The 13,344-nt window shown below is 41.8% G+C and overlaps 1 protein-coding gene across 1 annotated transcript in view; it reads right to left on the bottom strand.

Annotated features, from left to right (window-relative positions):
• Positions 1 to 13,344, bottom strand: part of LOC145409863 (cell division cycle and apoptosis regulator protein 1-like) — a 129,146-nt gene that overhangs the window by 42,044 nt on the left and 73,758 nt on the right. The window contains exons 11-15 of the mRNA XM_080280145.1: positions 9,226 to 9,478; positions 5,339 to 5,401; positions 4,096 to 4,179; positions 2,204 to 2,362; positions 313 to 468 (exon numbers count right to left, since the gene is read on the bottom strand). Of these exons, the coding sequence (XP_080136271.1) occupies positions 313 to 468; positions 2,204 to 2,362; positions 4,096 to 4,179; positions 5,339 to 5,401; positions 9,226 to 9,478 (715 nt within the window). The remainder of the gene's footprint in view (positions 1 to 312; positions 469 to 2,203; positions 2,363 to 4,095; positions 4,180 to 5,338; positions 5,402 to 9,225; positions 9,479 to 13,344) is intronic.

The raw sequence follows: 13,344 nt of genomic DNA, 5'->3' as shown, positions 1-13,344 counted from the left end.
AAGGAAAGGAGAGGAGAGGAGAGAAGAGGAGGAAAGAGGCTGAGTCAGGTTATGCTAGGTTGGGTTAGGTTAGTAGGGTAGGGCAAGGTAGGCTAAGCAGGGCTCTTCAGGGTGCTTAAGGGCCTGACAGTGTTAAATTCCCTGTTACATACCTGCCTATCGTCAAGCAGTGCTGACAGTGGCAAGGCAGTACAGTTAAATTTGATCTTTGCTGTATAAGAAGGATGAACAACTGTTAGACTCTTATTTTACATTTCTTGCTATTGAGAATGATCCGTACAATCCTGACAGTGTTAATCTGCTCATACATACCTGTCTATAGTCCAACAACACAGATAGTGACATGGTAGTACAGTCAAATTTGCCGCTCTTTGCTGTGCGAGAGGGATGTACCACTATCATGGGCTGGTCCGGCAAAGTATAGCGCTTCTCTAGCAAGTTCCTCTCTCGCTCCTCTGCCTTCTTACGCTGAAAGGTGAAAGACAATGGATCTATCAGTCTACCTGTCATCCAACTTTATTTTGCCCCATCACAAGCACAGGGATCTGGGACTATGCTACTCAGTTCAGACCAGTTGCTTGCCCATTAACAGCATTATGTGGGCAACAAATCCAACCACCCATATCATGTAGACACCCAATGGGTACATCTAGGTTCGATCGTTCATTCATTGATAAAGGTTCCAATTTGCTTGCATGTGTCGGCCTTGGGCACCTACTGGCGGCTCTCCATGCTGCTCAATCTCTGGCAGCCTCCCTATTCAGTCTCTTATCCCTGAAGTCACACTCTATGGCTTCAACTCCACCACGAGACACATTTCTGTTCTGCATACATTTCTGAACTGTCCACTAAGTTTGATTTTCCCAGGATGACAAGTCCTATTTTTTTTTATTCTAACCTAACTTAACCTGTCTTATCCTCAAAGATTAACTAATAAACTAACTAAGCCTAATACCACGAAAAGCAGCCTACCCTAACCAACACTTTCCTGGACTGGATAAGAAAAAGTGCAAAAATGGTACACAATAGAAATCAGTCACAGGGCATTGGAAAATTGTAAGAGGGCAATGGGACTCACGCGCTATACTTGCTTTACACCGACCTGGCCCAGACTTTTGCCCCTTTGCAGCTTATTTCATGAAGCTCAATAGCACAAACAGATTGCTACAGCTCTACATCCTTTACATGGCACTTCCTCATGACTAGCAATACATTCTAGCAGCTATCAATCTATGGTTACAGCTGAGCACGCAACATGTTGACATGACAGTTTTTGGCCACGTTAAGAGTAAAAACAGTACAAGTCCACAGCACAAAGACCCAACCTTGATCTCCAAACTTCCATAAAAGAATTGTTCCATAAGAAAAATACACAAGAATCCTCCCAGCTACCTTTTTCACGAACAACAGAAATGAGGGAAGTACGAGTAGACCCACACTAAAACAAACATCAATATACTGGGTTTTGGATTTAACGAACAATCTTGGGTTTTGGATTTAACGAACAATCTTTCATCAATCCCAACAAACAATGGTCATTAAATGGGTGGCAATACATGTGTCTCCTACTGTTTTTACTCCAACCTGGCCTGAAATTGCCCTCTCCCCACTGTGACTGCTGAGTTATATGACAGACTATAGTAATACTGTACTAGTCATGAAGTGCTATGGCAAGGATGTGAAATAAGCTGCAAAAGGATAAGTGTATGGGCCAAGTTGGTGCAAAATGGGTATAGTTTTTAAGTACTAGAAAATAATGCTGTACTTTCAAACATGCATGAATTATCACCTGGGGGGGAGACCTTTGGATTTTACAAACTGTCACTTTCAACAAATCTGGCTTCCCCCATTTGGTTCGTTATAGTAAGGGTCTAATGGATTAACACTATAAGGGAAATTGCACTCTCTCTCTCTCTCTCTCTCTCTCTCTCTCTCTCTCTCTCTCTGTTACTTACCTCCTCCTCCTCTTTCTTCTTCTCTTCTTCCTCCTCCTCCTTCCTTTCCTCTTCTCTCTCTCTCTCTCTCTCTCTCTCTCTCTCTCTCTCTCTCTCTCTCCGTTGCTTACCTCCTCCTCTTTCTTCTTCTCTTCTTCCTCCTCTCTCTCTCTCTCCGTTGCTTACCTCCTCCTCTTTCTTCTTCTCTTCTTCCTCCTCTCTCTCTCTCTCTCTCTCTCTCTCTCTCTCTCTCTCTCTCTGTTACTTACCTCCTCCTCCTCTTTCTTCTTTTCTTCTTCCTCCTTCTTCTTCCTTTCCTCTTCTTTCTTCTTCTCCTCCTCTTCTTTTTTCTTCAACTCGTCTGTCTCAGCACTTTCAGCACTTGCCGCCTTCTCCATTTCCTCCTTCTCTTGCTCACTCTTCAGAACCTGCACAATATCTATCATCATCATCATCATTAACATCATCATCCTAACCTCTCTTTCCACCCAAAGATGAAGGCTGGGTCCAGAATAAAGAAAGAATGAAAGTGAGATGATAACGATGATGATAATGATGATGATGATGATGATGATGATGATGATGATGATGATGATGATGATGATGATGATGATGATGATGCTGATGATGATAACCATAATCAATGTCACCACTATCATCATCATCATCACCACCACCATCTTTTCCCACCCTAGATGGCGAAACAAGGGATGAGAAAGTATGAATGAGGGAGAACTACTGCCAGTGACATGGCCAACATAGTCATTCACATTCTTGATATCCCAGCTCCTCCTCACAAGTAAAACCATCATCATCATCATCATCATCATCATCATCTTCATCATCATCATCATTTCCCACCCAAGGATGGGGTAAGGGATGGTTCTGAGAGCAAGAAGTGGGTGCAAAAATTACCATAAGATTCTCTTGTGTGTTGATGGAAAGGTATATGGAAGAGAAAGTGGGGAATGTATTAGAAAACTTGGTGAGTGACAAACAGGGTGGACTTAGAAGTGGCTGAGGATGAGAGAGTGAAGGTAGCTTGTAAAGGGGTCTACGAGGTATTTTCTGCATTTACAGAGCTTGCAAAGGCATACAAGGTAAATTACAAGGATTACGGAAGTTTCTGAAATGTATGTTGTGGAGGGAAAGGAAATGAATGCTGTTTCAAGTTTTTGTGATGGTGGTGAGGCCTACATAAAGAAAGTGTAGGAGACTGTTCAAGCCCAAGGTTTACTGTCAATGCTGAAGTGAGACAAGGATGTGTTTTGTTCCCATGGCTGTTCAATATATACTGTATGGATGGGTTTAGGAGGAGGTAAAAACTAGATTTCTCGAGAGAGGGACAAGGAGAGTAATGCTTGATAAAGAGTGGAGTATCTTAAATATGTTGTACTATGTGGATGATACTGTGGTACATGTGAAGAGGAAGCAGAATTTTGTGGAGTGGTACAGAGTTTTGTTGATGTCTGTGAGCATCAGGCTTTGAAGGTAAATGTAGATAAGAGTAAGATGATGGTTGCTAAGAGAGTGGCTCACAATATAATGTTCTGGTGAATGTGGAAAGACTGGAATTGGTAAGAGAACTGAAGTACCACATATAACCACCTTCTTCCTGACGTACAGTGCCTCCTCCCATCTACAAATTGACTAACATATGCCCTGTTCACCATCCTATTTATACCCATTTTCTCCATGTCACGATACCACCTAAACCCATGAACTTCCATACTCCACACCTTTCATGAGTGACATTATTTCTTATCCCATCCAATCTCCACAATCCACACACCTTCCTCAATAACCCTATCTCCACTGGTCTAACTCATGCCTTTTCGTTTTCACGCAACATCAATGTCTCATATCCATCCACTAGTGTCGGTACTAATATTCCTCCACGCAAGCCTCTAGTAGCTGTCACATTCTAACCTCTGTTTTGTATAAAGCCCTTCATAGCACTATCCACTTTTCTTCCCTGTGCCACTCTTTTCCACTTTCTTTCCACATTTGCCTCTCTTTCCCATCTCTACACCCAGATACTTGCCAATCTCTCACCAATTCAAGTCTCTCCATTCCCCAGAGCATTACACTGGGAGTCACCCTCTCTCTCCACAGCCATCACTTTACTCTCACCAGCAATATAGAACAGGCAAGGGTGTACCTTTGTTAGTCGAGCGATGAGTTGTGATTTCAGACCTTTGCTGTTCAAAACTCGGGCGTCCAATTCTGCTCTCAGTTCAACCACCTGTAAATAATCATGGTGGCATAGTCATCAACATCCCAAGTTTAACCGAACCTAAACTGGCCTAAATTAAACCATCATCATCATCTTAATCACTACCAACATCACCTTAACCCATGGCATGCAACTTACCCCATTTGAGTCAACTCTGTGGGCACGTAACCTACCTGACATATGTGGAATTTTTGGCACCAGATCATGAAGTTTCTCGCAGGATCAGCACCACACAGAGCTCATGGGATATTGGGCTTTCTATCATCTCTCATCCCCATCCACTCAGTTCAACCCAGAAAATAAGTAACAGTAGCTACTATATACGAAATTCATGCATTCCTGATCCATTCACCGGGGAGTTGGCTACCCAGGAAGGCATAAACCTGTCTTCAAATTTTTTTCCAATGATAAAGTCAACACAAGGCCATCAATGGCTAAGGGAAGGGAGGGAGAGACTAAATAAATTATCGAAGGTAGCACATCACCCTCGTTATGGCGTACTGGACTGACTGGCAACTCACTGAGGCTCTGACAGGAGTGTTTCCAACCACAATAAATCCATAAGTATGGTGGACTGAGCAAAAATATACATGGGAAGCTGTGTCATACCACTTCCAAAAGACAGATAAAGAGACAGAGTGGTGTGTCATACCATTTCCAAAAGACAGAGAGATAGAGAGGTGTGTCATACAATTTCCAAAAAATATAGATAGATAGAAAGGTGTCATACCATTTCCAAAACAATGATGCACATCTGAAGTTACTTTGCAATGGCTACTTAACCCCTTCATGCCCAAGATGTATTACAGTAATTTATGTCTGTGATGTGCCCAGTGAGTGTGCCCGCAATGTACACCATTACATCCTATTGTGTCAATGTTTTCTCAGTGCTTTCCATTCGGTGGTACTGAGGTATGGGAGTGATTTCTAAGTCTAGTATAGGCCACTGAAGCTCTAGGAAGCCTCGCCCATTAACCAATCATGTGCATCTGGGCGTGAAGGAGTTAAATGGGCAAATTGCTGCACCCCAGAGCCTCTTTTGCAAACCTGCCTGCCACATTCCACAGCTTAATCACCACCATCATCACCATTACCATCCTCACTACGTTATCCTCATCACCATACTCCTCCTCCTCCTCCTCCTCCTCCTCCTCCTCCTCCTACTCACCTTCATACTCTTGGGGTCAAGGGTGGCATAATGACTCGGGTCCTTTTTCTTCGGTGCTTCATCCTAAAAGAAAATACAAGATACAATGAATTGGTGTCCAGCTTGTACGAGCAGCACATGTGATAGCAGCAATAATAGTACAGTAGTATAGTAGTACAGTAGTATCAGCAGCCTATACAGAATAGTACATGAATCTCAGGGACATAAGAATAATAATAATAATAATAATAATAATAATAATAAAAATAATAATAATAATAATAATAATAATAATAATAATATTAATAACAATAATAATAATAATAATAAGGCAGGTCTAGAATTCCTATTTGCTCTCTCTCACTGCAGGGCGCAACCTAAGAGGGCATTTTAAGAGAATATAAATACATGTACGGATTTTAAGGGCAGCTCCAAATAGTAGAGTGGTTGATCTTTGACATAGCTACAAATAAATAGCTGGCTGGCTAGATACAATGGTTAATGACTGCAAATGATGGCAAAATCATAAATATATGCATGGAGAGGCAGCTTGCAAATAGATGATGTATGTGGGTGGATGGTGGGCAACTTAAACATGAAATACAGTGATACAGAAACTGCTAGTAGAGTCTGTAAAGAAAGGCAGTGGTAGTTGACTGAGTCGGCTTTGTGATGATGGTGGTGATGATGATGATGGTGATGGCTGAAGAAAGGATATACAAACATTCCTCAATATAAGCAGCTTTTTTTTTTCATACTGTAATATTAAAAAAATCATAAGAAGCCTTTCATTGTTTTCTGTGACATCCATATGCTGTTTAGTACCTGAAAAAAAAAAAAAAGAGTGAATTAAAGTTCCATAACTGAAGCCGCTATGCCAGTGTCCCCTCCCTCTTTCCCTCGTTTGTTGCTACTGTTGCTGTGGTCTCAGGTTTATGTAAAATATGAACCTAGTGAACTGCCAGCTGAATATGGTCTTTTGCAGCAGTCCACCATCCTTCCTTTGGGCAGTATAGAAGTGAGCTGAGGGACACTTACGTAGCCGGGCAGTGAAGCCATCCCATTATATCAGTGCCACCACATGAAGGCATCCCACTCCATCACCTTCCCCTCAATATCTAGTACCCATTGCATGTAACAAAAAATGGGATATTTTAGAACCCATTCCTTACTAACAGCAAGATTTTAGATGCTGGAGAGATGCCATCATGTGGCAGCATCCACATAAATTGGGTGGCTCCACAGTCCACTTATATAAACATCCCTCAGCTCCTTTCCATTTACACAAAAGAGAGTCGGTGCAATACAAAACAGCAGCTTCAGTCTGCAGTCCACCTAGTTCACATTCAGAGGAGCTGGGGCCACAACAACAACAATGAGAATTTAAAATACATTTCTTACATATACCCAACAACTTCCAGCAACTGTTGAGAGGTAATTAGTTTGTTTTGGCACTTGATTTAGCTTCCAGTTCATAGGAAACATTAGTTGTACCATGGCCAACCTCAACTGGGGCATTCTTTCAGGAGGAGGCATGGTGACAGTTGATTTTGTCTGATTTAACTGGAACCTTCATGACTGTACAGTACTGGCTGAATTATTGAAACACAGTGTGAGAAGATGTAAGCAAATTCCAGCTTTTAATTAAGGAAGCATGGTGCTATCTGATTTGACTTGATTTGACTATTTCTTACAATTAATACACTTCAGCTGTTGTTATAAAGCCATTATGAACTGAAGAATAACCACAGAAAATGTTACCATAGTCAGTTTTCACCGGATGGAACTGGACCACTCCCACAATATGAATACTATGTCAAGGCTTGTGTGACTTAACTGACTGATTCCTGACTTATACTGAGGATTGTCTGTATTAATAATGGAAGTGATGGATGGTAACAGATGATTTGTATCACCATGGGTCACACTCTATCCTTCATGAACCTTTTGGGGAAAAATGAAATGCAAAATGAAATGCAATCTAGCTCTCCTTCCCAACTCCCTGGTTGCACCACCAAAAACAATAATATTCATTATACTATAGGCTGTGTTTTCATCTGACAGAACTGGGATAGTCCAATAAACTGAACACTAAATTTTGATTGTGTAAAATACAATGCATCTTAGTCGTGGGGCAGAAATGAGGACTCCTGGTTACTAAACAAATCTCCCCTCCAATCTGACAAAAAATAAACTGAAAGCCATCGAGGATCTTTGTTAAAGAGAACAAGCAACAATGAATTTTGGTACATAACATTTGATGATCATGTACCACGCAGGCCTTTTCACAGGAAGGCAGCTCTCTGTGTGTCACAGCTTCGAGTCATTTATCTTCTCAGGCCCCTATCCCAAAGGTCCTCACACAAGGCCTGATGCTAATACAAGACCTGATGCCGAGTCTCCCTCAGTTAACCTCTGGCCATTCTTTTCTGCACATACATAACCAACAACACCACTAGTCAAAATAAAAACAAAAAGCACAATAATCCTTAAACTAAATCCAATACCACCTCATCAGTAATGTATGGGCCCAGGGGCAGGCTACCCAGTCCACACATCAAAGGCAAGTACGGTAACCAGTCCCTCACTCACACCTCAGCAGCAAAACGTTAGTCCCTCACTCATAACTCAGCAGCAAAACATTAGTCCTTCACTCACACCTCAGCAGCATGTCAGTGATAGACCATCCCTCAGAATGAAACCCTAATGGGCCAAATTCACCTTAAGTGCCTTAACTGACTAGACTACCAAGCATCCAAACACATTAATAATATAGTTCTGTGCATTAGTGTCCAGTCAGCTGAATGAATTATATATGGAGGAGCACATGACAGGGGTTTGCCACCCTTCTTGTAACTTTACAGTTGATCTGTTAAGGAAAAAATACCTTACCCCAATTTATGTGCTCATGATTAGGCCCATGAGGCACAACCTGCTTGACTGGTGAGTGAATGAGTGCGAGGCTCACTTCACTGGACATGCTGTTGAAAATTCTCATAATTCTCCCTATTATACTTTCTCTTTCCATGTTTCTGGATCATAACTCATGCCCATCCTTGGATGGGGAAAGGAGACAGGATGATGATGATGACAAAATCTAATGCTTCTCTTTCCTTCATCAGTGAGACTTATACCTTCATAAACTGATGCAAATAATTAGCCACACAATCGTCACTCTAAGGCAGGAAACTCAGCCCCATGTAAACAAAGTCAGTCCAAGCTGAGATTCACATTGTTACAAATTCTATTATACATCATCACATTATTTTTATTCCTAACAGCTGTAGCAACTGTTGGGAAGTAATTAGCTTCAGATGAATTTTGAGCCTGAGTGTGTTTTGAGGAGAAAAAGGATTCAGAACATATTCTGATCACATAAGAACTCAAACAAAAGAGCAAAAAATTACTCAACTACTGAACCCTTTTAATCCCGTTTTTTTTTTTACCCCCCCCCTAGGGATTGCACCTATGGAAGGCCACAACTAAGACTGGGGCAACATAACCACAGACCAACAAGAGGCACACATACAGACTGAAGGATTGAACCCCTTGATGATGAGGTGGATATACAGTACATAACAAGACAACAATGTGCAACACAGGAGTAACTGAAATTGTCCAGTCACCTCTTGGAAATCAAACCTCTACAGAGCCATCACCCCAACAGGCACATTCTAACCACTAAACCAACCTCCAGACATGACCTCTTGGGAATGAAAATCACAGTATGCGAGGCACGAAACCATCGTACGACACAGCAAATACGTATGAATGTATGAGGTGGTGCAACAAAGGAGTGGGACTGGTGAGTTAGGCGGGTGGTGGGTGGGGCTGCAATGGAGAGAGTGAACCATATAGTAGTAGTAGTAGGAGAAGAAGAAGTAGAAAAAGATGGTAGTTGTGAGTGCCTTGTCTTCCTCCTCCTCGCCCGCCTCGGGGTCTAGGGGGGGCTGAGAGCCTCCTCCTCCTCCCGCTGCAGTCGATAGCTTCTTGTCCAGCTGCCTTTTATAGTTGAGGTGCAGGCCATCCCACTCCAGTTTGGCTGGGCAAACGTTCCAAACATCTGGTAGAAATATTACAGTGGTTTCAACCCGGGCAGGCGAGCTCCGACCTTTGTGTGTGCTCTCCCCTCGGCGATAGTAAATCTCGGCAAACCGGTACCTGTGAGTTGGAATGGTGGGGAGTCAGGCGCAGAGGATTGGCCATCTTGGCTGGGTTGTTGTTGTTTTACATGTGCGTGTGCATGTGCGCAGCGCTGCGGAAAACATACACAGACACACGCTACACTCACAGATGTAAATACTGTATGCACTCAATGCTTCTCATCACCTCCTTCACCTGTTTAGATAATAATATAAAGATTGAAATAATGTTTTCTGGTGCTAAGGCTACATTTCTAACAGTAAGGAAGAAAGACCTAAAACACATCCAGTGGGGTTGTTGGCATCACTGTAGAACTCTAGGTACACACACACACACAAATACAGAATTCATACAGTGTCATCAATTCATTTAAACATATTCATACCTCCATACTGTATTACATGTGAGCAAGCACACACACACACACACACACACACACACACACACACACACACAGTACAACAGACACCGAGTACCATGCATGCAGTCAAGGACAAAACTTGTGTCGTGTATAACTTCTAATTCTCATTTTTCTTCTGCTGGCAAACATGTAAGTGAAGGGAAGCTTGCCAAGGTTCTCTGCCCATAGATGGCTCTCTCTCTCTCTCTCTCTCTCTCTCTCTCTCTCTCTCTCTCTCTCTCTCTCTCTCCCTCTCTCTCTCTCTCTCTCCGAGGCTAGATACAGCATATTCTCAATTTAACGCACTACTTCAGACACTACCCTGTGAAGTAAACTGAATCCTGCACTAAACTGCAAGGATCCCTCTTCATGGCACCATGGACACTACTTTACACACTTTTCTTGTTAAATTGCATACAGGATAACACATTAGTACAGCCTCATCTACATTACATAATATCAAACCCCAGTAGAATGCTGATGATTTTGTTATCTGAAGATGTGTGATTTCTTTGTACTTAGTGTCACCACATGCCAAGTGAATGTGTGTGTGTGTGTGTGTGTGTGTGTGTGTGTGTGTGTGTGTGTGTGTGTGTGTGTGTGCATGCACACGCGACCATTGTGAGGTAGCAGTGTAACCACTGTATAACAAATGATGTTTTTACTTCAGTCTGTGTGCTGCAAGGTGAGTGAAAGTGTGTTTTTATTAAAATCTTACCTGTTGTATACAGTAATCCCTCGATTATCCAGGTGTCCATTATCCGAAAGATCCATTACCCGAACACTGTGATCTGGCTATATGAAAACATAACAGGTACATTTTTCCATTTTATTCAGACAAAATGCTTGCATCCAGGTGGAAATTATGGCCGCACGAATATCTTTGCCTGTCCGTGCAAGAACAGCCGGCGGTGCTGCATTGTCTGGCTTGGTAGTTCACCCAGCGTCCAATAGAGACCCCTCAGTCGTTCCCGGTTCCCGCCAGGTGACCGTGAACAGCTCCTCTCATATAGTTGTTATGGCGGCACACGTGATGGCTTTTTTGGTTGTTCCCTACCTGCTTCAGGCCTTGCTATTCCTTGCATGCCTCTTCCTAGGGTGTGTGATGGTGGCCCGTCCACCAGGGAAAAGGAAGAGGGTAGTGCTGACTCTGGAGAAGAAGCAGGAGATCCTGGGTAAGACTGATGCAGGATGGTCGACTTCCTGCATCTTAAAGGAGTATTATTTTCTATGCTTGACTATAATAATTGCTTGGCTGTGGTTTATTAGTCTGCTTGACCAGACAGGGTTGTGTTACACAACAAGAACAAGTGTTCTACGATGGATGTACTGTAGTGGCCTTTTACAATGGCTTTCAAAGTTTGGTTATATATGATGGGGGGCCAAGGGAGAAGTCCAGTATCTGGACAGATCCACTTTCTGGATATATACAGTATTATATCATCGGGTAATCAAAGGATTACTGTATAAACTTTGTTATTATTTGGCAATGAGAAGCAAGCACAGAGCTGGCAATGCAACAGAGGATAATGATAGGGAGTGAACAGGGTATAAACAATTGTCTCGCCTCTTCCCATACAACCTCATTGCAATGGGGTTCGGCTGGTAAGCTAATCACCATCACTTTGCGACTGCTCAGTGTACTTTTACATGGATTACATTTTATATATGTGTAAGTATTTAAGGGTTAGTGCAAATGCTAACATCAGGTAAATTTCCCCCAGCATCTTATCTTTTCCGTGATTACTGCATGATAAGGAAGGGTATGCAGCTGTCCTTCCACAAGTGCTCAGGTCATGCTAGCCTCCTGCCATGATAGGTAGTGCGCCTTCTCTCTCTCCCATATTTCCCCCTCGTATTTGGGGATAAAGTGAATTTTACCCGACGTAAGCAGAGCATGCAATATCGTTTTTCCGTGACATTTTCTCTTCAGGCAGTGAAATAATTCAGGCCACAGTATTTGTAAGAGGAGTGACACACCCAGCTTGGATATCCAGGGTCCAATAATAATCTTGACCAGAGCTACTGTCCTTTGAGACAATGTTTACTGTATTACAAATTGGAAGATATAATAATGGTCCTTTTTTTACCTATTTTGTAAAATCACATGTAACTTTATTTTTAGATACTGTTAGTTCTTTTTTGCATGTAAAGGAAGTGTGAGAGTTGTGCTTTCATACCGTGTTTTCGGATTCAATAAAATATGAGTGTAAGTATTTTTAAGTATTTTCCTAAAATTGGGCCAAACTCTCACATGGTTGGCAGTACCATTTCCAACAGAAGGTTAACAATCCAGGGTTAATGAAGTACAGTGATGAAGTGGAGTTACCAGCACTTAGGTAACTGAGTACACCAGACAGCTCTGCAGGAAAATAAATATATATATACAGTAAAAGTCCATTAATCCAAATGGCAGTGGATCGAGACTCATTCAGATTATAAGATTTTTCGGATTTTTGGGTGGGACCCCTAATACTGTACACTTAATTTCATGTTTAAACTGAAATTTTACCGAATGAATCACTTTTCATTCATTCATAATACAGTATGGCACATATTAACATTACATATTACTGTACAAAAATTTTTTACTTAATAATGTATTTCTGAAGACACAAACTGTAACTGGTAAATTAAGTGACGTTATGGGTTGTGTAACTCACCAGTAATGCGTAGCATTGAAAACAGCAGTTGCAGGCAGGCAAATCCAGTTCGAGAGAGTAAATCCAGGGTTAATAATAATATGCACGTACTGTATTGTTAAAGCACAATTCACCGCCAGACAATTCGCTGTCAAACTATGGACTATTCCGCGTCATGACGACTCCCCGTCGTTTATTTACATATCAGTTTATTTAGCAAGTACACAAGATTTTTAATACTTGTACTTCTTCAAAGTCGTTTTAAAATTCACCCAGGATGTTGTAGTACCAATGGAAATTAATGAAGACATCTATGGGTGATGCTAGAATATAATTCAAAGTCAACTACAGCAAGGTAGAGACAATTATTGTCTAACAGTGCAACTTATAAATGATATCCAAAGCCTATGCTACTGACTGAACATAGACTTTGATAGATCCCTCTGAAAATTAGTTATTAAAGTGTCAGTTAATCAACAATAAGTTTAAGTACTTGGGTATTGTGATGAGTAAGGATGGAGGTTTGGAGGGTGAAGTGCTTGAAAGGGTACAGCAGGGAAGAAAGGTTGCTGGTTCTTTGAAAGCAGTGATAAGAAACAGGGAAGTGAGCATGGAAGTGAAAATGTTACTTCATGACAGCATTGTGATACCAACTCTAACGTACGGAAGTGAAGCTTCGACGTTGTTGGAAGGACACAAGTCAAGAGTGAAAGCAGTGGAAATGAGTTATTTAAGAGGAGCCTGTGGAGTCACGTGGAGAGACAGGCTGACAAATGAGGATATAAAGGAGCGTTGTGGTGTTGATGTGGATGTGACAGGAAGCGTTATGAGGAACACACTGA

This window comes from Coenobita brevimanus, chromosome 83 (assembly GCF_032717465.1).
Source record: "Coenobita brevimanus isolate Jiangsu-jjx chromosome 83, ASM3271746v2, whole genome shotgun sequence".
Taxonomy (NCBI): Eukaryota; Metazoa; Arthropoda; class Malacostraca; order Decapoda; family Coenobitidae; genus Coenobita; species Coenobita brevimanus.
The sequence above is the reverse complement of the archived record's forward strand: the minus strand, read 5'-3'. Positions and strand labels throughout refer to the sequence as shown.